The sequence below is a fragment of the Eschrichtius robustus genome, chromosome 3, assembly GCF_028021215.1.
Source record: "Eschrichtius robustus isolate mEscRob2 chromosome 3, mEscRob2.pri, whole genome shotgun sequence".
NCBI lineage: Eukaryota > Metazoa > Chordata > Mammalia > Artiodactyla > Eschrichtiidae > Eschrichtius > Eschrichtius robustus.
In genome coordinates, this window is record NC_090826.1 from 130,919,672 (window position 1) to 130,946,296 (window position 26,625).

Below are 26,625 nucleotides of genomic sequence, written 5' to 3' on the forward strand. Positions count from 1 at the left end.
TCCACAACTGCTCAGGCTTCATCTCATCCCTCCATCATTGTTCCGACCACAGGGGCCTTTGTGATGTTCCTTGAACACAACACACCTCAGGGCATTGCACTTGCCTTCTCCTGGGTATCTATATGGTATGCTCCCACACTTATTTCAGATCTTTTTCCAAAGGAAACTTATTAGATCAGTCTTCCCTAACCACCCATATAAAATAGCTGTCTAGCTATATTCCCTTTTTTCACCTTTTCTCCATATAGCATTTGTCACCATCTGACAGACTATACATTTACTCGTGGGTGTGTTTATTGTCAATCTCTATCCATAAAATACAAAGTCCATGAAAGCAGGGACTTATTTATTTTGTTCACTGCCATATCCCCAAACCTAGAACAGTCTCTGGTACAGAGGCTAAGATGGAATTGGTAATAATCAGGTAACATAGATAACTCACCCTAAGCAGATAAGCAATTATAAAAAATATCTTTGCCCTTTAGGCTCAAAATGAAATCTACTCTTCTGGGGTTTTCTAGGCCTCTGTTTTGACTTACCCTTCACTGGTCATTAAAGGATTCTTGCTTTGGATAAGTTTTTTTGTTAATCTTGCATTGGGAGTGGAAAAAATGAAAAACAATTATCATTGAACCTGAGCTAGAATAGAAGACAGAATCTTTACCTTGAAGAACTCAATGAGAACATCTTTATTTTCTAGCCAAATGATATTATGAAGATATTTCTCAGGAGTAGGGGGCGGAATTGCCATTGGAAAGTTATTCAGTGATTTTATTTTTGCAAGAAGCACCTAAAAGAAACAATCAAAATAATGGTGATCAGATCCTGTAACAGAAAAGGGACATTAAGTAAAAATGAAGGAAATCTAAATAAAATACTGTTATGCAAATCTAACCATGATTTTGACTCAGAGCTTCTCTCACCCTATTTAAATTGTCCTCTAACCTTTTTTTTTTGTCCCTATTCTCCCCCTTATTACTATCTTTATTACTATTTCCACTGGTATATTAACTCATATTGAATTTATCATTTTTATAATCCAATTAACAGTTGTAGTCTACCCTATCTTAAACTCAAATTATCTAAAATTCACAGTTGATTACCATATGATTTAATGCCACTTTCTCTCAAATTTTTTTTCATGTGAATAATTTGCTTCTCTAAGTTCTTCTAATTTTGGAGGATATATTTCTAGTTTTGTAGCCTCTTAGAAGCCTTCTCTGATTCCCCCCGCCGGGTAAGAGATAATCACTTACCTGCCTTATTCCCATGGTATCTCTTACAAATCTCCCTTATGGAACTCATTACATTGTAGTATTATTATTTCTACTTATCTGTTACATGTAACTTTTGTTGATTGGCTGAATAAGTGACTAAATGAAAAAAAGAGGAAGAGTCCATGGACTTTTCAAGACCCCATGGCATGTAGTAGGTGTTCAACAAATATTTACTCAATTAAACTGGCTAGATTTACCTAGCTCTTTATGACCTGGGATTGATAATTATATCTCTTTAGCTGACAATTAGGCAGTTAGTAGGCATTCAATAAATAACTGTTGAATGATTGATTTACCCATTACCTTTCTAAATAAACCTATAGGAAAAAATAAGACTCTCTCTTCATAAGGGCTATTATTTATTTATTTTAACTAATGGGTATCAAGCATTCAATTGAATCTTATACAATATCCAAAGTAAGAAGGGAACAATATACAAAAATACAAAACACAATGTGCACAGAGGTGTAACTTGAAGAATACTGTAAAGCGGTCTTTTTCGTCCCTTTGACAGACACTAAGGAGAAATCATATTACCCATTTAGTCCTGTGCCATGACCTTATAGACTAATGAGGTAGAGCTATAACAGGGAAAGCTGGCCTGTCCCACACCCACTTCCCTTCTGGGGCCAAGGAGAGGGACTATGTGCAGGAAATATCCAGAAGCACAGTCCATGTGGCCTGTGGCTGAAAGGGACCAGTGACAAGGAAAAGCATGTGACACCCAGGAGCAGCTTATCCTTGGGAATACACAGGCAGAATGTGGGACCAGAACTTCCGTTTTTCTTTTTTATGCTAGGAAGCCGATACACCATTGTACAGAATAGAAAAAAACTTTCCTATTTTCACAATTTGCAGTCTAGATGGTAGAAGTGATAGAGTGGTAGGATTAAACATTAAACATTTTTTCCTCTGTCTTATGTTCCTAATTTTTTTTTGCAAATTTATAATGTTTCAAAAGTCCATTTATCAGCTAACCACTTAGGGTGTCTTCCCTGTTCCTCTCAGAACTGTCCCCTCCCTGATCTTCACCAACACACACACACACACACACACACACACACGATAGTCCCCTCCTGTCTATGTTAACATTATGAAATTACCACCTCCCTTGCCACAGCTGGTGGGCCTGGGCATTACATATTCCACCAATGGACAGACAGGCAGAAAAATCTAATGACTTTGTAGAGGGAGCCAAAAGAACATTCCACAGAGGGGCAACCCTGATAAGAAATGCAGAATCTGAAAGCTTTCTAGGTCATTGTTCAAGTCCCTTCCTGAGGTCTGGCCATGTGGTCTGGTTACCATGGGATCTGTAAAGTGCTCTGTGTCCTTATAATAAATCCTCCAACTCCATTTCTTTGCTAAACCTAGCTCAGATTGGTTCTGTTACTTGCAACCAAGTGGTTTTGACATGGAGTGAACCAGGTAGTGCTGGCACTAGTTGCCATTGGCATTAACAAAGACTTAGGCAATTACAAAGTTTACAACTGTCATGACTCACCCTTTTCCCAATCTCCCTCACTAATTACACTCTGCTAGAGTAGCACTGCAGGCTTGAGTGTTCGGCTTATGGAATCCAGCAATATGGAAAATTGCTTTCTTACCTTATTCATCTCAATGCCCTCATGTTTATCAATAATGCCTCTTGACCAAAGGAAGGTGAGGCTTTTCAGAGCTTTAGCAATCACGTTCCGGATTGCCTGCTTAGTCTTCAAAGCAATGACAACATCACGACCATCATGCTCTATGAGTCCTGAAGCAAATAAAATTATCAGTAAGCAAACAATTCAATAACCACAATAATAACAAATATTTGCATAATAGTTTATAATTTCCAAAGTATTTATACAATATCCTTTCATTCTTGTCTCATATAGAACTTGTGAGACCAGTAGGACTAAAGTTATTTTCATCTTTATTTTACGGATGAGAGAATTGAAAAAAGACTTCCTTCACCAGCTAAGAGAAAATCACTCCATCTTATTCCCATGGCATCTCCTACATATCTACATTATGAACTCACTACATTGTAATATTATTATTTTTCCTTATTTGTCTCATCCTCCATATTATATAATTTTTGGTGGGTGGATGAACAAATGACTGAATAAAAGTGCCCCTGGACTTTCGCTGGTGGGTCTTTCTGAGATCAAATCTCATATTTTTCCTCCTCAACAAGCATGAGAAGTCAAGGGACTGACTGGGAGTCAAGGCTTAAACTGCATCTGTTTCATCCTTGTAATCCTAACCTTGAGCACAACGCCTGACATCTGGAAGGTACTCAATCATTTTTTAACTGAAATGAGCTGAGCAGTGAAATGAAGGACACCATGGTGGAGAACATAGGTTTTAGTGTCTGATACACCTGGGCTTGAGATCTAGCTCACCACTTACCATCCATAGGACCTCAGGGGAGTTAACCTTTCTAAGCCTCAGTTTCATTATCTATAAAATGAAGATGATAATGGTATTTGCCTCATGGAGCAATTATACAGATTAAATGAAATAATGCATATAAAGCCATTAACACAATTCCTGATATAATTAGCATTCAGTAATAGGTTGCAGTAACCACATAGGAACAGGCACTCCCTTTCACATGACTGAATCAAGAAAACTTCGTAATATTCCATAGTGGTCTAAAACATAAAACAGCAACTCCTAGGCCCCTAATCTTTAAAAGCACGGAAATAAAAATCTGCTTAATACGTAAATGGAAACAAGGGGTCCTGGATTTTCTGAGACGCTGCCAAAATATTCTGACCTATTGTCTCCAAACTTACAATTTCGTTTATTAGACCATGTTCTTTCAGTTTTGATGTGGAAAGTATGATCCTCATAAATCCATATGGCATCTTACAACGTGGTTATGAATACAAAGTGGTTTTGCTTTATTTCTTTTACAATAACGTCCATTTGTTAGGATGTTACCATATGCCAGGCTCTCTATTAGATACTTCTGCACACACTGAGAGCTTGGCCCACAGCCCACATATGAGAAAAAAAGACCCGAGAAGTTTTGTATAAAATCTTAGGACTCCCCTGTACGTTTCAACTCCAGCAGAGTGACTGTAGATGCTCAAGAAATGACATCCCTTGCAGCTCCACATTCCTTTGCAAAGTAAAGCAAAACAAAAACAACACCCTCTGTCAAAGGTAATCTTCATGTGTCTTTTTCTTACAACCTTAAGGCAGGGGTCCCCAAGCCCCGGGCCATGGAAAAGTACCAATCCGTGGCCTGTTAGGAACCAGTCCACGCAGCAGGAGGTGAGCGGCAGGCGAGCGAGCAAAGTTTCATCTACATTTACAGCCATTCCCCATCACTTGCATTACCGCCTGAGCTCCATCTCCTGTCAGATCAGTAGTGGCATTAGATTCTCATACAAGTGTGAACCCTCCTGTGAACAACGCATGCAACGGATCTAGGTTGCGTGCTCCTTATGAGAATCCAATGCCTGATGATCTGAGGTAGAGCTGAGGCGGTAACGCTAGTGCTGGGGAGCGGCTGTAAATACAGATTATCATTAGCAGAGAGGTTTGACTGCACAGAGACCATAATAAATCAATTGCTTGCAGACTCATATCAAAACCCTATCAGTGAGTGGCAAGTGACAATTAAGCTGCACCTGGTGGCAGGCTTTATAGTGGCAAGTGAGTTCAGGTACTTCAATTGTACAGCTGCATCTGGGGGCAGGCTTTAAGTCAGAATCCGACAGTTATTTTAGGCCGTGCATGGCCCACCCGTTATTTTATTTTTTTTTGCCCATTATTTTATTCTCCACCTCCATCTGCACCTCTTTCCTGCACTCTGCACTTGTCTCAATCACAGTTTTGGTAAGCCCACAAGCTAACCCTAGCCAAAATGAATAAAAAACAAGCATCACTGGAGAGATTCTTTGAAAAGGGGTTAAGACCCAATGATGATACAGCAGAAGACTCTAAGACTGCCAACAAAAAGAAAGCTGTACTTAAAAGAAAATACGGGGGGGGGGGTGCGGAGTCAAGATGGCAGCATGGGAGGATGCGGAGTTCACGTTGCCCCACAACTAGGGCACCTGCCGGACACTGGTGGGGGAACTCGATGCCCAAGGAGGCGGGAGGAACCCCTGAGCGACTGGATAGGACGTGGGGGGAGTGAGGGGGAAGGAGAAGTGGAGGCCGGACAGGACCAGCACCGCTGAGGGGTGGCTGGGAGAGGGGAGGGGTTCCCATGCCTGCAGGGACCCTCAGGGATGCAGAGGATCAGAGGGAACCACACCTAGTGTTTTCCCTGCCCAATCGGCCTGCAAGTAGCCTGCTGGGCTTCCAGGCTGAGTCTTTCACCCTCCAAGGCCCCCTCTGAATGATGCTGGTCCTGGGGAGGGGGGACAAAAAGGAGAAGCGGACAGGGAGGGGCCCTCTGGGATTGGAGGAGCAGGGGAAGTTCCGTGGGTGTTTTCCCCACACACTCGGGCCCTGGGAAGTCTGCTCCTGGGCCTAATCCTCCGCCTCCAAGGCTCCCTCCATCTGCAGGGGTCCTAGGGGCATGGGGTGGGGGGCAGAAGAAGAGAGGCCAATGGGAAGGGACCCTCTGGGATCGGAGGATCAGGGGGACATGCCTAGTATTTCCCCCACCCACTGGTGCCCAGGGAGCCTGCTGGGGTCCTGGACCTGGTCCTCTGCCCTCTGAGGCCCGAGGCACTCCTGGGCCCCTCTTGCCACATTGAGCCTAACCCTCACCCCCCATCCCCCTAGGGCCTTTTCAGGCCCTGTGGGTCCTAAGCATAGGCCCCGCCAACCACCTAAACCCCGCCCCTGCCTAAGCCCCACCCCCAACAGCCAAGGCCTTTTCCCCTTTTTTTTCTCCTCTTTTTCGCTATTGTGATTCTGTTTCACCTTCCAGTTGTTGTTTCATCTATATTTTTATTTTTTCTAACATATCTGTTAGTTTTCTAATCTTATTTTCTGTTTTACTCTTTGTTATTGTTCTGCTCCTTTTTTTTTTTCTTTTTCTGCCCTGCAAGGCTTGCAGGATCTTGATTCATGAGCCAGGGGTCGGGCCTGAGCTCCTGCAGTGGGAACTCTGAGTCTAAACCACGGGACTAACAGAGAACCTCAGACCCCAGGGAATATTCATCAGAGTGAGGTCTCCCAGAGGTTCTCATCTTGGCAACAAGACCCAGCTCTAGCTAACAGCCTACAAACTCCAGTGCTGGAAGCCTCAGGCCAAACAACCAGTAAGACAGGAACAAAATCCCACCCATCAGGAAAAAAAACAATGAGACGACAAAAATATATGTCACAGATGAAGGACCAAGGTAAAAACCTACAAGACCAAATAAATGAAGAGGAAATAGGTAATCTACCTGAAAAAGAATTCAGAGTAATGATAGTAAAGCTGATCCAAAATCTTGGAAATAGAATGGAGGCACAGATCGAGAAAATAAGAGAAATGTTTAACAAAGATCTAGAAGAACTAAAGAACAAACAGAGATGAACAGCATAATAATTGAAATGAAAAATACACTAGAGGGAATCAAGAGCAGAATAAATGAGGCAGAAGAATGAATAAGTGAGCTGTAAGACAGAATGGTGGAAAAAACTGCCAAGGAGCAGAATAAAGAAAAAACAATGAAAAGAATTGAAGACAATCTCAGAGACCGCTGGGACAACACTAAACTCACCAACATTCAGATTATAGGGGTCCCATAAGAAGAAGAGAAAAAGAAAGAGTCAGAAAATATTTGAAGAGATTATAGGCGAAAACTTCCCAAACATGGGAAAGGAAATAGTCACCCAAGTCCAGGAAGTGCAGAGAGTCCCATACAGGACAAACCCTAAGAAAAACACAGCAAGACACATATTACTCAAACTAACAAAAATTAAATTCAAAGAAAAAATATTAAGAGCAGCAAGAGAAAAACCAAAAATAACATACAAAGGAATCCCCATAAGGTTATCAGCTGATTTTTCAGCAGACACTCTGCAGGCCAGAAGGGAGTGGCAGGATATACTAAAAGTGATGAAAGAGAAAAACCTACAACCAAGATTACTCTACCCAGCAAGGATCTCATTCAGATTCGATGGAGAAATCAAAAGCTTTACAGATAAGCAAAAGCTAAGAGAATTCAGCACCACCAAACCAGCTTTACAACAAATGCTAAAGAAACTTCACTAGGTGGGAAACACAAGAGAAGAAAATGACCCACAAAAACAAACCCAAAACAATTAAGAAAATGGTGATAGGAACATACATATCGATAATAACCTTGAATGTAAATGGATTAAATGCTCCAACCAAAAGACACAGGCTCGCTGAATGGATACAAAAACAAGACGCATATATATGCTGTCTATAAGAAACCCACTTCAGACCTAGGGACACATACAGACTCAAAGTGAAGGGATGGAAAAAGATAGTCCATGAAAATGGAAATCAAAAGAAAGCTGGAGTAGCAATACTCATATCAGATAAAATAGACTTTAAAATAAAGACTGTTAGAAGAGATAAGGAAGGACACTACATAATGATCAAGGGATCAATCCAAGACGAAGATATGACGGTTATAAATACTTATGCACCCAACATAGGAGCACCTCAATACATAAGGCAAATGTTAACAGCCATAAAAGGGGAAATCGACAGTAACACAATAATAGTAGGGGACTTTAACACCACACTTACACCAATGGACAGACCATCCAAACAGAAAATAAATAAGGAAACACAAGCTTCAAATGACACAACAGACCAGAAAGATTTAACTGATATTTATATGACATTCCACCTGAAAGTGGCAGAATACACTTTCTTCTCAAGTGCACATGGAAGATTCTCCAGGACAGATCATGTCTTGGGTCACAAATAAAGCCTCGGAAAATTTAAGATAATTGAAAGCGTATCAAGCATCGTTTCTTTCTTTTTTTTTTTAATAGATCTTTATTGGAGTATAATTGCTTCACAATACTGTGTTAGTTTCTGTTGTACAACAAAGTGAATCAGCCATATGCATACATATATCCCCATATCCCCTCCCTCTTGAGCCTCCCTCCCACTCTCCTTACCCCACCTCTCTAGGTCATCAGAAAGCACTGAGCTGATCTCCCTATACCATGCTGCTTCCCACTAGCTAATTATTTTACACTCGGTAGTGTATATATGTCGATATGAAGCATCTTTTCTTACCACAATGCTATGAGATTAGATATCAATTACAGGGAAAAAAAACTGTAAAAAACACAAATATATGGAGGCTAAACATGCACTAGTACATAATCAAGAGATCACAGAAGAAATTAAAAAATACATAGAAACAAATGACAACGAAAAGAGGACCACCCAAAACCTATGGGATGCAGCAAAAGCAGTTCTAAGAGGAAAGTTTATAGCAATTCAACCTCACCTCAAGAAACAAGAAAAATCTCAAATAAACAATCTAACCTTACACCTAAAGGAACTAGAGAAAGGAGAACAAACAAAACCCAAAGTCAGTAGATGGAAAGAAATCATAAAGATCAGAGCAGAAATAAATGAAATAGAAATGAAGAAAACAATAGCAAAGATCAATAAAACTGAAAGTTGGATCTTTGAGAAGGTAAACAAAACTGATAAACCTTTAGCCAGACTCAACAAGAAAAAAAGGGAGTGGACACAAATCAATAAAATTAGAAATGAAAAAGGAGAAATCACAACTGACACTGCAGAAATACAAAGGATTATAAGAGACTAGTACAAACAACTGTATGCCAATCAAATGGACAACCACGAAGAAATGGACAAATTCTTGGAAAGGTACAATTTTCCAAGACTGAACCAGGAAGAATTAGAAAATATAAACAGACCTTTCACTAGTAAAGAAATTGAAACTGTAATTAAAAATCTTCCAACAAACAACAAAAGTCCAGGACCAGATGGCTTCACAGGCGAATTCTATCAAACATTTAGAGAAGAGCTAACACCTATCCTTCTCAAACTCTTCCAAAAGACTGCAGAGGGAGGAACACTCCCAAATTCGTTCTACAAGGCCACCATCACCCTGATAACCAAAACCAGACAAAGATATCACAAAAAAAGAAAATTAGAGACCAATATCACTGATGAACATAGATGCAAAAATCCTCAACAAAATACTAGCAAACAGAATCCAACAACACATTAAAAGGATCATACACCATGATCAAGTGGGATTTATCCCAGGGATGTGAGGATTCTTCAATATATGCAAATCAATCAATGCGATACACCATATTAACAAATTAAGGAATAAAAACCATATGATCATCTCAATAAAGGCAGAAAAAGCTTTTGCCAAAATTCAACACCCATTTATGATAAAACTCTCTAGAAAATGGGCATAGAGGGAACTTACCTCAACATAATAAAGGCCATATACAACAAACCCACAGCAAACATCATTCTTAATGGTGAAAAACTGAAAGCATTTCCTCTAAGATCAGGAAGAAGACAAGGATGTCCACTGTCGCCACTCTTATTCAACATAGTTTTGGAAGTCCTAGCCATGGCAATCAGAGAAGAAAAATAAAAGGAATCCAAATTGGAAAAGAAGAAGTAAAACTGTCACTGTTTTCAGATCACATAATACAATACATAGAAAATCCTAAAGATGCCACCAGAAAACTACTAGAACTAATCAATGAATTTGGTAAGGTTGCAGGATACAAAATTAATGCACAGAAATCTCTGGCATTCCTATACACTAGCAACAAAAAATCTGAAAGAGAAATTAAGGAAACAATCCCATTTGCCATCGCAACAAAAAGAATAAAATACCTAGGAATAAACCTACCTAAGGAGGCAAAAGACTTGTACTCAGAAAACTATAAAACACTGATGAAAGAAAACAACGATGACATAAACAGATGGAGAAATATACCATGTTCTCGGATTGGAAGAATCAATATTGTGAAGATGACTATACTACTGAAAGAAATCTACAGATTCAATGCAATCCCTATCAAACTATCAATGGCATTCTTCACAGAATTAGAACAAAAAATTTTACAGTTTATATAGAAAGACAAAAGACCCCGAATAGCCAAAGTAATCTTGAGAACGAAAAATGCAGCTGGAGGAATCAGGCTCCCCGACTTCAGACTATACTACAAAGCTACAGCAATCAAGACAGTATGGTACTGGCACAAAAACAGAAATATATATCAGTGGTACAGGACAGAAAGTCCAGAGATAAACCCACACACCTATGGTCACCTAATTTATGAAAAAGGAGGCAAGAACATACAATGGAGAAAACACAGCCTCTTCAATAAGTGATGCTGGGAAAACTGGACAGCTACATGTAAAAGAATGAAATTAGAACACTCCCCACCACCATACACAAAAATAAACTCAAAATCGATTAAAGAACTAAATGTAAGACTGGACACTATAAAACTCTTAGAGGAAAACATAGGAAAAACACTCTGAGATAAACCACAGCAAGATCTTTTTTGATCCACCTCCGAGAGTAATGAAAATAAAAACAAAAATAAACAAATGGGACCTAATTAAACTTAAAAGCTTTTGCACAGCAAAGGAAGCCATAAACAAAATGAAAAGACAACCCTCAGAATGGGAGAAAATATTTGCAAACGAAGCAATGGACAAAGGATTCATCTCCAAAATATACAAAGAGCTCATGGAGCTCAATATCAAAAAAACAAACAATTCAACTAAAAACTGGGTGGAAGACCTAAATAGACATTTCTCCAAAGAAGACATACAGATGGCCAAGAGGCACATGAAAAGATCTCAACATCACTAATTATTAGAGAAATGCAAATCAAAACTACAATGAAGTATCACCTCACACTGGTCAGAATGGCCATCATCAAAATATCTACACACAATAAATGCTGGAGAGGGTGTGGAGAAAAGGGAACACTTTTGCACTGTTGGTGGGAATGTACATTGATACAGCCACTGTGGAGAGCAATATGCAGGTTCCTTAAAAAACTAAAAATGGAACTACCATATGACCCAGCAATCCCACTACTGGGCATATACCCTGAGAACACCATAATTCAAAACGACACATGGGGGCTTCCTAGGTGGCACAGTGGTTAAGTATCCACCTGCCAATGCAGGGGACAAGGGTTCAAGTCCTGGTCCGGGAAGAACTGACATGCCACAGAGCAACTAAGCCTGTGTGCCACAACTCCTGAGCCTGTGCTCTGGAGCCCATGTGCCACAACTACTGCATCCCATATGCCACAACTACTGAATCCTACGTGCTACAACTACTGAAGCCCATGCGCCTAGAGCCCATGCTCCGCAACAAGAGAAGCCACCACAATGAGAAACCCGCGCACCGCAACGAAGAGTAGCCCCCACTCACCGCAACTAGAGAAAAGACTGCATGCAGCAACAAAGACCCAACGCAGTCAAAAATAAATAAATTTAAATAAAATTTTTAAAAAAAGGACACATGTACCCCAATGTTCATTGCAGCACTATTTATAATAGCCAGGACATGGAAACTACCTAAATGTCCAACAACAAATGAATGAATAAAGAAGATGCGGTATATATATACAATGGAATATTACTCAGCCATAAAAAGGAACGAAATTGGGTCATTTGTAGAGATGTGGATGGACCTAGAGTCTGTCATACAGAGTGAAGTAAGCCAGAAAGAGAAAAACAAATATTGTATAGTAACGCATATATGTGGATTCTAGAAAAATGGTACAGATGAACCTATCTGCAGGGCAGGAATATAGATGTAGACGTAGAGAACAGACATATGGACACGGGGGGGGGGAGGGGAGGGTGGGACGAATTGGGAGATTAGGTTTGACATAAATACACTACCATGTGTAAAACAGATTGCTAGTGGGAACCTGCTGTATAGTACAGGGAGCTCAGCTCGGTGCTCTGTGACAACCTAGATGGGTGGAATGGGGGCAGTGGGAGGAGGACCAAGAGGGAGGGGATACATGTATACATATAGCTGATTCACTTCATTGTACAGCAGAAACTAACACAACATTGTAAAGCAATTATACTCCAATAAAAATTTAAAAATTAATTAAAAAAGAAAGAAAAGAAAATACCAAGAGTCTTACTTAAATTATAGGTTCATTGCAACAGGTGATTCACATTCTCCAAGCCCACTTTGTATAATATGTGGCGACCTGCTATCCAATGGAACTATGAAACCTTCAAAACTGCTTTGCCACATGGAGACCAAGCACGCTGCATTAAAAGACAAGCCTTTGGAGTTTTCAAAAGAAAAAAGTGTGAACACGAAGAACAGAAGCAATTATTGAAGGCCACCATTTCATCAAATGTGTCTGCACTGAAAGTATCATTCTTAGTGGCTAACCGTATTGCTAAAGCTAAGAAGCCCTTTACTATTGGTGAAGAGTTGATCCTGCCTGCTGCTAAGGACATTTGTCATGAACTTTTAGGAGAGGCTGCAGTTCAAAAGGTGACACGTGTTCCTCTTTCGGCTAGATGAATTGGTGAAACTAGATGAATTGGTGAAATAGCAGAGGTTAGTGAGGCACAACTGTTAGAGAGGATTAATGAGTCACCGTGGTACACAATCCCGGTTGACGAGTCTACTGATGTTGACATCAAGGCAACAATGCTTGTTTTTGTGCGATATATATTTCAGGAGGATGTGCATGAGGATATGTTATGTGCACTTTTGTTGCCAACCAACACCACAGCTGCAGAACTATTCAAGTCTCTGAATGATTACATATCAGGAAAACTGAATTGGTCATTTTGTGTCGGTATATGCATGGATGGAACGGCTGCCATGACTAGACATCTTTCTGGTTTCACTACTCGGGTCAAAGAGGTCGCTTCTGAATGCGAGTCTGCGCACTGTGTCATCCACAGAGAAATGCTGGCTAGCCGAAAAATGTCACCTGAACTTAACAACGTTTTGCAGGATATGATTAAAATTATCAACTAAATTTAAAGTACATGTCCTTAACTCACGTCTGTTCGCGCAGCTCTGTGAGGAGATGGACGCAGAGCACACAAGTCTTCTCTTATACACAGAAGTGAGATGTCTTTCTAAAGGTAGATCACTGGCCAGGGTTTTTGAGTTACGAGAGCCACTCCAGAGATTTCTTTTAGAAAAACAGTCACCACTGGCAGCATATTTCAGTGACACAGAATGGGTCGCAAAACTTGCTTACTTGTGTGACATATTCAACCTGCTCAACGAACTCAATCTGTCACTTCAGGGGAGAACGACAACTGTGTTCAAGTCGGCAGATAAAGTGGCTGCATTCAAAGCCAAACTGGAATTATGGGGACGACGAGGGAACACTGGGATTTTTGACATGTTTTAAACATTAGCAGAGATTTTGAAAGAGACTGAGCCAGGGCCTTCTCTCTCCCAGCTGGTGCATGATCACCTACCTCAGCTTTCAAAAGAGTTTGAGCATTACTTCCCAACCACAAAAGACCCCCAAACTGGGAAGGAATGGATCTGCGACCCATTTGTGAATAAGCCAGGTGAATCGACTTTGTCTGTGCTAGAAGAGGATCAACTGCTTGAGGTCGCAAATGACGGTGGCCTTAAAAGTATGTTTGAGACAACTTCAAATCTCCATATGTTCTGGATTAAAGTCAAGGCGGAATACCCTGAGATTGCCACAAAAGCACTGAAAAGGCTGCTTCCATTTCCAACATCCTATCTTTGTGAAGCAGGGTTTTCTGCAGTGACAGCCACCAAAACGAGATTACGGAGTAGACTGGACATAAGCAACACAATGTAATAATAATAGAAATAAAGTGCACAATAAATGTAATGTGCTTGAATCATCCCAAAACCATCCCCCCATCTGTGGAAAAATTGTTTTCCAAGAAACTGGTCCCTGGTGCCAAAAAGGTTGGGGACCTCTGCCTTAAGGAATCTGATCTTGCCACCTTAATACACTTTCTGCACTCTTCATTTTTTCTTTTATGCTTCCATAGCAAATAATAGAACTCCTCTTTCTGCAATTATCTATTGACATGCTCACACTTCCCACTAGGATCTACACTTTATGTACACCTGGCCTATTAAATGGGTTCAATAAATGCTTATTGAATGAATAAACGAATGAGTCAATGATTGAATGAAAACATGAACTTGTCTTCCTTTGGTTAAATTACGGGATGATAAGGTGTGATTTCAGGAAATTAGATATTCCAACTACTTACCTAGTTCTTTGACAGCATCTCGTTTGTTGGTTTCCAAAATTTCATATAATTTCTGTGAGAAGTTAAGAAACACATTAATTTCTAATTACACCAAGTGCATTACTGGCTTTAAAATCTGAGAGAAAGAAGTATGGTAGGGGCTTCCCTGGTGGCACAGTGGTTGAGAATCCGCCTGCCAATGCAGGGGACACGGGTTCGAGCCCTGGTCTGGGAAGATCCCACATGTCACGGAGCAACTAGGCCCATGAGCCACAACTACTGAGCCTGCGCGTCTGGAGCCTGTGCTCTGCAACAAGAGAGGCCGCGATAGTGAGAGGCCCGCGCACCGCGATGAAGAGTGGCCCCCGCTTGCCGCAACTGGAGAAAGCCCTCGCACAGAAACGAAGACCCAACACGGACAAAAATATAAATTAATTAATTAATTAATTAAAAAAAAAAAAAGAATCTGCCTGCCGATGCAGGGGACACAGGTTTGGGCCCTGGTCCAGGAAGATCCCACATGCCACGGAGCAACTAAGCCCGTGCGCCACAACTACTGAGCCTGTGCTATAGATCTCGTAAGCCACAACTACTGAAGCCCGTGTGCCTAGAGCCTGTGCTCCACGACAAAAGAAGCCACCGCAATGAGAAGCCTGCGCACCACAACAAAGAGTAGCCCCCGCTCGCCGCAACTAGAGAAAGCCCGCGTGCAGCAACGAAGACCCAACCCAGCCAAAAATAAATAAATTAAATAAATAAAATTTTTTAAAAAAGAAGTACGGTAGAAGAAATCTCACTTAGATTAGCATTTGGGGGAGATATTTAGCTCAAATCTTCCCTGTCAATTCTGCTGCTTTCCCCAGGCTCACACTCATAGTGCAATGGATGCTGTGTAGTAGCTTACATAACTACTGTGCCTAATATTTCTTAGAAAACACTAGTGTACACTTCACTGTGCATCAAGGAGAATTCTCATAGATAGCGTGCCACTAGAGGTTGGCCAACAGAGAAGCTGTTTGGGGAGCCAGTCTATCGGGAGTGCAAAAACAAGTGGAATAATGAAAAAATATGGTGTCAAGTAGGTCATGTTTCCTACAGATAACTCCTGACATAACTGAAGAAAGAGGTCCACTCTGGGCTAACCAATCTCTGTTCATTCATGCAATAGGTATTTGTCCAATTCCCACCATGTCCCAGGCATGGCTCTACATGGAGCTTGTCCTCTAGGTTTGAGTCCTTCTGGAGCTTCCACTTGGCCACATCAACAGCCCTGGGACTAAACAACTGAAAGTTCTCTAGGATGGTCAGGTACAGATGGCTGAAATTCTGCACCCAAATCATGCATGGTATCTTCCTATTTACAAGGAACAACTGGTTTGTTATCTAAAGTTTAAGCAATTAAAGTTAAGTGTGTGTTGTTTTTGGTTTAGAGAAGTCACATTAATCACTCATTTTGGATATAGGAATGAAGTATACAATTTTTTTTCTTTTTTTTTGCCACCACACATCTTGCGGGATCTTAGTTCCCTGACCAGGGATGGAACCCGTGCCCTTGGCAGTGAAAGCACGAAGTCCTAACTACTGGACCACCAGGGAATTCCCTGAGTATACAATTTTTATTAAATTGTTTCTTCTCACTTGATAACACTGAATCAGCAATGGGAAGGTACCAAATTATTAGCCTGCACATGACACCCACATACTGTGCTCCAGCCCTGCTTGCAACGGTTCACAGACAGCAGCTAAGACCCCTTCATACTACCAGCTCTGTAAAACTGCCACAGAATAACGTTGCATAAGACACCAATAGGAACCGACTCCCCCCACAAAGAGAAAATCATGAAAGCCTGGACATACATGTGACTTCTCTAAAGGTGAGGTGCCACTGACCAGATTCTTGAACCGTGTCACTTTCAGAATAAACACCAGTTTGATATCTAAACACATCTCAATAAGACATTTAAATGTTTACTGAAGTCTCCTTTAAAAATGCCAAAGGGGAATTCTTTTCATGTCTTACACTTCCAGGCAAATCTCTGCCCCCAAATCGCTACGCCTTCACCCAAACTCCTCAAAACACATTCTTAACTTCCCCCACTGGCTCTTGTTTTTCTTCTCTCCTCTTCCTGTTTCTGAAATATTTTCTCCTATGAATAGCTTTATGTTCTTTCTAATATAGATCAACCTAAACTTTCAGTAGTTCTTTTAATTTTCTTCTCCAATATTCTAAGTAAATCAACAGGATAGAATTCTGTTGCACATTAATATTTGATCCAATAATCAATACTCCTGTGATAAATCTAGACAATATTTCTCTATCCAGTCTATAAGGATATCGTAAAAGATGTCAGATGCCTTCCTAAAATTTAGGTATACTCTTCCTATAGTGGTACCTGATTATAAAAAAAGAAATCTTAAATGCTAAAGATATTTAACAATATATCTTTTATGTATTTTAGAAATTAAAAATTAAAACATTAAATTAGGTGTCTTCACAACCTCTCCCTCTCCTGAATTTGATAAAGAAAGAGGCTCTCTTTCTTGGCTGAGAACCTGAGGCAACCAACAGTCATCACAAAAAAATAGGCATAACAACTGGAAAACATAACCCCCAGCCCATCCTGATTTTGTTTTTATGCACACAATTATAAGATCTAGGGCTTCAGTAATTAGGATTTAAATTCATTCTTGGATTAAAACTCAGGAGTCTCACTTGGGCTGAGAAAACACCCCTTAGCTATTGCTACTACTCAATTTAGACTTTCATCTACATATATGAAAATATAACCCAAAATCACCAAACACTGGGTGAAAAATTGAATGAAAGATAAGAACCAAACACAACAAATAGAACAATGAACCTCAAAGAACCAGAATTGATACAGGAAGCAGAAATTCTTAAAATAAAGAGATTCAAGAGAATATCACATTCATTTAAAAACAAAAAAGAAACAGTTACTATGAAAAAGAAGCAATCAAAGTTCTTGATTGCTTGACAAAAAGTATTTGTCAAAAAAAAAAAATTAACAGATGGGCTGAATAACAGAATAGACACAGCTAAAGACTGACTTAGGAACCTGAAAATCAAACTGGGGGTTCTCAATGCAAAGAGGAAAGAGTTGAAAGTTATGAGGAAAGTTGAAAGAGGGACTAAACACAGATATTCAAAACTCTCTTTAAAAGAGTGCCAAAAGGAGAAAACAGAAACCACAGAGGGGAGAAAATAATCCAAGAAGTAATGGAAGGAGGATGGTAATCTTCAGATTATAAAGGCTCCACCACATGCTGAATGGGACAAATTAAAAAAAAAAAAATCACACGTAGACACATCTTGGTGAAATTTCAGAACTCCAAGGATAAAAAGAAAATCCCAAAGATTTTAAATACTGAGGGGAAAAGTCACCTACAAAAGCAAAAGTAAGGGCTTCCCCCTGGTGGCACAGTGGTTGAGAATCTGCCTGCTAATGCAGGGGACACGGTTCGAGCCCTGGTCTGGGAAGATCCCACATGCCGCGGAGCAACTAGGCCCGTGAGCCACAATTACTGAGCCTGCGCGTCTCGAGCCTGTGCTCCACAACAAGAGAGGCCGCGATAGTGAGAGGCCCGCGCACCGCGATGAAGAGTGGCCCCCGCTTGCCACAACTAGAGAAAGCCCTTGCACAGAAACGAAGACCCAACACAGCCAAAAATAAATAAATAAATAAATAAATAAATTTTTTTTAAAAAGCAAAAGTAAAATCAGTCTTCTACAAGCAATGCTGAAGACAGAGGGGCAATGACTTCAGGAAAATGGTTTTGGAGAGTCAAACTATTAAAATAAAAATCAAAACAAAAAGAATTTTGGACTTACAGAAAAATTCTGGACATATGGAAAAATTTTCTTACGGACATAATCTGGCATAATAGAAAGGAAAGTAAAAAGGGAGCTCACATGAGACTCCAGAAAGAGTGGCTGAGGAATATAACCTAAAGGAAGAGAAGAAAGGTATTGTTAAAAAAAATTAATTCATTTCCTGTTTCATAGAGACGAGTCTCCTTCAAGTACGAAAGGTTTAATGACATTGGATCATATTTCCTTTGTTATGGATTCAATCAAATGATAGGTTCTAGAGTGAATAACATTTATACAATCATAATATTTATATAATCATAAAGTAGAGGTTGTTTTTTCGTTTTCCAAGTATAGAGTCATTTACTGAAAAGAATGAAGACAATTATACTTACAGCATAGAATGTAAATGTTATAAACCGTTTCCCTGTAAAAAATAAGAGCTCCAAAAATTTAAGAGATAAAAAGAAAAGGTTAAAGGAGATGAATGTTTAATCTCCTTATATTTCACGGCAAAGAGTATATAAAGGCTGTTTAGAAATAATAAATCAAGAATTAGATCCACCAGAGGGCAGAGAGCAGAAGCAAGAAGAACTACAATCCTGCAGCCTGTGGAACAAAAACCACATTCACAGAAAGATAGCCGAGATGAAAAGGCAGAGGGCTATGTACCAGATGAAGGAACAAGATAAAACCCCAGAAAAACAACTAAATGATGTGGAGATAGGCAACCTTCCAAAAAAAGAATTCAGAATAATGATAGTGAAGATGATCCAGGAACTCGGAAAAAGAACGGAGGCAAAGATCGAGAAGATGCAAGAAATGTTTAACAAAGACCTAGAAGAATTAAAGAACAAACAAACAGAGATGAACAATACAATAACTGAAATGAAAACTACACTACAAAGAATCAATAGCAGAATAACTGAGGCAGAAGAACAGATAAATGACCTGGAAGAAAGAATGGTGGAATTCACTGCTGTGGAACAGAATAAAGAAAAAAGAATGAAAAGAAATGAAGACAGCCTAAGAGACCTCTGGGACGACATTAAACACAACAACATTCGCATTATAGGGGTCCCAGAAGGAGAAGAGAGAGAGAAAGGACCCGAGAAAATATTTGAAGAGATTACAGTCGAAAACTTCCCTAACATGGGAAAGGAAATAGCCAACCAAGTCCAGGAAGCGCAGAGAGTCCCATACAGGATAAACCCAAGGAGAAACACACCGAGACACATAGTAATCAAACTGGCAAAAATTAAAGACAAAGAAAACTTATTGAAAGCAGCAAGGGAAAAAAGACAAATAACATACAAGGGAACTCCCATAAGGTTAACAGCTGATTTCTCAGCAGAAACTCTACAAGTCAGAAGGAAGTGGCATGATATACTTAAAGTGATGAGGGGAAAGAACCTACAACCAAGATTACTCTACCCAGCAAGGATCTCATTCAGATTCGATGGAGAAATCAAAAGCTTTACAGGCAAGCAAAAGCTAAGAGAATTCAGCACCACCAAACCAGCTCTACAACAAATGCTAAAGGAACTTCTATAAGTGGGAAACACAAGAGAAGAAAAGGACCTACAAAAACAAACCCAAAACAACTAAGAAAATGGTCATAGGAACATACATATCGATAATTACCTTAAACATGAATGGATGAGATGCTCCAACCAAAAGACACAGGCTTGCTGAATGGATACAAAAACAAGACTCATATATATGCTGTCTACAAGAGACCCACTTCAGACCTAGGGACACAAACAGACTGAAAGTGAGGGGATGGAAAAAGGTATTCCATGCAAACGGAAATCAAAAGAAAGCTGGAGTAGCTATACTCATATCAGATAAAATATACATTAAAATAAAGAATGTTACAAGAGACAAGGAAGGACACTACATAATGATCAAGAAATCAATCCAAGAAGAAGATATAACAATTATAAATATATATGCACCCAACATAGGAGCACCTCAATACATAAGGCAACTGCTAACAGCTATAAAAGAGGAAATCGACAGTAACACAATAACAGTGGGGGACTTTAACACCTCACTTACACCAATGGACAGATCATCCAAAATGAAAATAAATAAGGAAACAGAAGCTTTAAATGACACAATAGACCAGATAGATTTAATTGATATTTATAGGACATCCCACCCAAAAACAGCAGATTACACTTTCTTCTCTCAGAACATTCTCCAGGATAGATCACATCTTGGGTCACAAATCAAGCCTGAGTAATTTTAAGAAAATTGAAATCATATCAAGCATCTTTTCTGACCACAACGCTATGAGATTAGAAATGAATTACAGGGGAAAAAACGTAAAAAACACAAACACATGGAGATTAAACAATACGTTACTAAATAACCAAGAGATCACTGAAGAAATCAAAGAGGAAATCAAAACATACCTAGAGACAAATGACAATGAAAACACGATGATCCAAAACCGGCAGGATGCAGCAAAAGCAGTTCTAAGAGGGAAGTTTATAGCTATACAAGCCTACCTCAAGAAACAAGAAAAATCTCAAATAAACAATCTAATCTTACACCTAAAGGAACTAGAGAAAGAAGAACAAACAAAACCCAAAGTTAGCAGAAGGAAAGAAATCATAAAAATCAGAGCAGAAATAAATGAAATAGAAACTAAGAAAACAATAGCAAAGATGAATAAAACTAAAAACTGCTTCTTTGAGAAGATAAACAAAATTGATGAACCATTAGCCAGACTCATCAAGAAAAAGAGGGAGAGGACTCAAATCAATAAAATTACAAATGAAAAAGGAGAAGTTACAACAGACACCGCAGAAATACAAAGCATCCTAAGAGACTACTACAAGCAACTCTATGCCTATAAAATGGACAGCCTGGAAGAAATGGACAAATTCTTAGAAAGGTATAACCTTCCAAGACTGAACCAGGAAGAAATAGAAAATATGAACACACCAATCACAAGTAATGAAATGGAAACTGTGATTAAAAATCTTCCAACAAACAAAAGTCCAGGACCAGATGGCTTCACAGGTGAATTCTATCAAACATTTAGAGAAGAGCTGACACCCATCCTTCTCAAACTCTTCCAAAAAATTGTGGAATAAGGAGCACTCCCATACTCATTCTATGAGGCCACCATCACCCTGATACCAAAACCAGACAAAGATATTACAAAAAAAGAAAATTACAGACCAATATCACTGATGAATATAGATGCAAAAATCCTCAACAAAATACTAGCAAACAGAATCCAACAACACATGAAAAGGATCACACACCATGATCAAGTGGGATTTATCCCAGGGATGCAAGGATTCTTCAATATATGCAAATCAATCAATGTGATACACCATATTAACAAACTGAAGAATAAAAACGATATGATCATCTCAACAGATGCAGAAAAAGCTTTTGACAAAATTCAACACCCATTTATGATAAAAAAAACTCTCCAGAAAGTGGGCATAGAGGGAACCTACCTCAACATAATAAAGGCCATATATGACAAACCCACAGCAAACATCATTCGCAATGGTGAAAAACTGAAAGCATTTCCTCTAAGATCAGGAACGAGACAAGGATGTCCACTCTCACCACTATTATTCAACATAGTTTTGGAAGTCCTAGCCACAGCAATCAGAGAAGAAAAAGAAATAAAAGGAATCCAAATTGGAAAAGAAGTAGTAAAACTGTCACTGTTTGCAGATGACATGATACTATACATAGAGAATCCTAAAGATTCCACCAGAAAACTACTAGAGCTAATCAATGAATTTGGTAAAGTAGCAGGATACAAAATTAATGCACAGAAATCTCTTGCATTCCTATACACTAACGCTGAAAAACCTGAAAGAGAAATTAAGGCAACACTCCCATTTACCATTGCAACAAAAAGAATAAAATACCTAGGAATAAACCTACTTAAGGAGACAAAAGACCTGTATGCAGAAATCTGTAAGACACTGATGAAAGAAATTAAAGATGATACCAACAGATGGAGAGATATACCATGTTCTTGGATTAGAATAATCAATATTTTGAAAATGACTATACTACCCAAAGCAATCTACAGATTCAATGCAATCCCTATCAAATTACCAATGGCATTTTTTACGGAAGTAGAACAAAAAATATTAAAATTTGTATGGAGACACAAAAGACCCCGAATAGCCAAAGCAGTCTTGAGAGGAAAAAATGGAGCTGGAGGAATCAGACTCCCTGACTTCAGACTATACTACAAAGCTACAGTAATCAAGACAATATGGTACTGGCACAAAAACAGAAACATAGAATCAATGGAACAAGATAGAAAGCCCAGAGATAAACCCATGCACCTATGGTTAACTAATCTATGACAAAGGAGGCAAGGATATACAATGGAGAAAAGACAGTCTCTTCAATAAGTGGTGCTGGGAAAACTGGACAGCTACATGTAAAAGAATGAAATTAGAACACTCCCTAACACCATACACAAAAATAAACTCAAAATGGATTAGAAACCTAAATGTAAGACTGGACACTATAAAACTCTTAGAGGAATACATAGGAAGAACACTCTTTGACATAAATCACAGCAAGATCTTTTTTGATCCACCTCCTAGAGTAATGGAAATAAAAACAAAAATAAACAAATGGGACCTAATGAAACTTCAAAGCTTTTGCACAGCAAAGGAAACCATAAACATGACGAAAAGACAACCCTCAGAATGGGAGAAAATATTTGCAAATGAATCAATGTACAAAGGATTAATCTCCAAAATATATAAACAGCTCATTCAGCTCAATATTAAAGAAACAAAGAACCCAATCCAAAAATGGGCAGAAGACCTAAATAGACATTTCTCCACAGAAGACATACAGATGGCCAAGAAGCACACGAAAAGCTGCTCAACATCACTAATTATTAGAGAAATGCAAATCAAAACTACAATGAGGCATCACCTCACACCAGTTAGAATGGGCATCATCAGAAAATCTACAAACAACAAATCCTGGAGAAGGTGTGGGGAAAAGGGAATCCTGTTGCACTGTTGGTGGGAATGTAAATGGATACAGCCACTATGGAGAACAGTATGGAGGTTCCTTAAAGAACTAAAAATAGAATTACCGTATGATCCAGCAATCTCACTACTGTGCATGCACCCAGAGAAAACCATAATTCACAAAGACACATGCACCCTAATGTTCATTGCAGCGCTATTTACAATAGCCAGGTCATGGAAGCAACCTAAATGCCCATCGACAGATGAATGGATTAAGAAGATGTGGTACATATATACAATGGAATATTACTCTGCCATAAAAAGGAATGAAATTGGGTCATTTGTAGAGACGTGGATGCATCTAGAGACTGTCATACAGAGTGAAGTCAGAAAGAGAAAAACAAATATCGTATATTAACGCATATATGTGGAACCTAGAAAAATGGTACAGATGAACCGGTTTGCAGGGCAGAAATTGAGACACAGATGTAGAGAACAAATGTATGGACACCAAGGGGGGAAAGTGGCGGGGGACGGGGGGTGGTGTGATGAATTGGGCGATTGGGATTGACATGTTTACACTGATGTGTATAAAACTGATGACTAATAAGAACCTGCTGTATAAAAAATAAATAAAATTCAAAAAAAAAATTAAATACATATGCATATTATTTAAATTATTATTGGCAAATAGTAGAGGAACTTAACCCAGGAATGGTGGCTTTGGGGCTGTCTCTGGGAGATGGTAGAGTGGAGGGCTGAGAGGGATAATTTTATTTCTTTTATTATATTATTTTCAAGTTGCAAAATTATGCATGAATATTTTTTACCATAAGTGTTCTGTGTGTGTGTGTGTGTGTCTGTGTGTGTATATTCAAAGACCTTACCTCTTAGGCCATGGCATTGAATACTCTGAAGCAGAAAATCACATATGAAAGTTAAAATAGCCCTTTTAGGAACGTGACTCTGCTAAATTGCAGAGGGGCCTGAAGTGGACAGACCGGTGTGACGGAACCTGGTTAGGAGGTGATTCATTCCACCTATGAGTTCCTAATGTGCTTACGTCCTCATCTCCCATTTGGTACTTACCTCATCCTGCCTAGAAATGAGGAGGATCTTGAATGATAAAAAATAATAATAATAAACACTACCACTCATGCACTCCTCAGTACCAGCATTTGAAGTTTTCACTGTCAAATCTTTGTGCTCTTTCCCTCTCTCGCCCGCCACTTCAGACCTACCCTTTCCTTAAAGCCTTGTTCATGTCTCATTTCCTACATGAAGCCTATTTCAAGTGTCCTACCCTTCCATAGTGTTACAGAGACAGACAGAATCTCTGCTCAGCACTCAGAAAATAAAAACGAATAGATTTTCTTCTCTGAAGATCATAAATGAGTGTGATAATCATAGCTGAAATTTAAAGAGCAGAGACTGTTCTCTGCAGCACCTCGTATCACATAATAAAAAACTGAATCCCTTTCACTTGATATAATTTATCTGTTGGGTCAGATACATGCAGAAATGGTCTTCAAAGAAATCAAGACACCTAAGTGATGTTTTCCCCAAATGACCAGTGCTTGTCTCTCACCTGATTTATTGATTCTCGGCTAGAAATTTGTTTTATTAAAAACTTGGTATCCTCTTGACTTTTGACATAGCCTTTTGTAATACTATACATCAAGCTGAGGCGCTTTTTGATCTGCACATCTACAATATTCATCAGCAGTGGTATTAGTACCTGGAATAACGGAGAGAAAAAAACTGAAAATTTAATGAGGAAAAGCACCCTCTAAGGCAGATGTTCTCAAAGTGTCTTTTCTCACAAGCTTGTTAGAAACACACATGCGATGCCATTGCTGAAACACAAATTCTCAGGCCCCACTCCAGACCTGCTGAATCAGAAACTCTGGGGATGGGCCCCAAAATCGGTGCTTTAACAAGTCCTCCAGGTGATTCTATGCGCACTCAAGTTTGAGAGCCACTCTAAAGAAATGAAAGCTCAATGAATAACTGTTCTGTAGCTTTAAGGGGAAATCCCTACCCTGCGCTTTCCCTCATTCTCCATATCACCAGTTTTCAGGAGACAAGAGAGGTCACCCCAATAACCTGGTGGTGATAGTAACCAACCGAATAAATCTTCTCTCTACACCTCAGTTTCTCCACTTGTAAGATAAGGACCTTAGGGTATCTAAGATCCTCCTTAGCTCTAAATTTCTCAAATCATAAGCTGAGGAAGGAGAGTGCAGTGACTGAGGAGAGTGGGACTTTTAAATATAAACCTGCCTGGGTTCAAATACCAGCTCTGCTACTCACCAGCTCTGTGACCTTGAGCAAGTTACTTAGTGACTCCAAGGACTCAGGGTCCTCATCTGTTCAATGAGGATAATGATACCTAAGTACCAGAACTCCAGTGGAGTGGCCCTCACGAGCAATGCAGTGAACCACAGAGACAGATGCACATCAGAGCACAGGGAGGATGGTGAGGGGCCATCCTCACCAAGAGGAAGATGTGACCAGGAAAAGAACATCACAGAGAAGGAGTCACAAGAGCAGAAAAGGGACAGATTTTTTTAAAACTGTTATTCTGGTTGTGAAACTTGGGGCAGAGGGAGAGATATTAAAGAGGATTTTTATAAAGTTTTATTCCAGGATGCGCTGGCACCCCCTGGGCCGATCTGAAATAAAGGTCTCCAATATTCTTCAAAGTTTTCTAATACAGATTTCTTTTGAAAGCCACACTCTGCTGAGACTGGGTATTAGGACACCTAACTTGATAAAGTGGTGACACCTACTTCACAGGGCCCTTATAACAATTTAACTAGATAATGTAAGTAAAGTGGTCTGCACAGTTCCTGGAACATAGTAACTGCTCAGTAAACAAAAGCTAATCATGACTATATTTACTTAAATACACTCCACTGGGACTTCTCAGAGCATGTTAAACAGAAATAGCAACTAGTTCACACTTTAAATAGGGTTGACTTCCACAATAACACATCTTTAAATCTTTATTTCACTCAGAGAGACTTTTTGCAAAGTATTCCTTCTAAAATAATTATTTTACATTCATCTGCATAAGATCCCTGTATAAAAATTGATTATCTAAGGACGCCTCTACCTTCCACATTAAGACTTAGCCTCATTCTACATATCCTCATTTCTAGAGTCGTTTGTATTATGGTGGGTTATACCTTATGTGGGCACTTTGCTCTAAACTCAGCTCATAGGGAAAAAATCATAAATAAATTGTGTATACAACTCTGTAGAGTCATTCTTATGAACACTAAAAGTTTGGTAACATTAATATAGAATCAAGGAAGGAACAAAAAAAGGAAGTCAACACGCACAAGTCTGGGCATTCAGACGATTCTGCCTTTAAGATCATTA

General features: G+C 39.3%; 1 protein-coding gene across 1 annotated transcript in view; it reads right to left on the minus strand.

The window, feature by feature from the left end:
* LOC137762839 (ankyrin repeat domain-containing protein 45) overlaps window positions 1–26,625 on the minus strand; it is a 151,529-nt gene that overhangs the window by 25,208 nt on the left and 99,696 nt on the right. Inside the window, exons 22-25 of the mRNA XM_068541261.1 lie at window positions 24,827–24,976; window positions 14,446–14,497; window positions 2,885–3,033; window positions 665–790 (exon numbers count right to left, since the gene is read on the minus strand). Coding sequence (XP_068397362.1) covers window positions 665–790; window positions 2,885–3,033; window positions 14,446–14,497; window positions 24,827–24,976 — 477 coding nt within the window. The remainder of the gene's footprint in view (window positions 1–664; window positions 791–2,884; window positions 3,034–14,445; window positions 14,498–24,826; window positions 24,977–26,625) is intronic.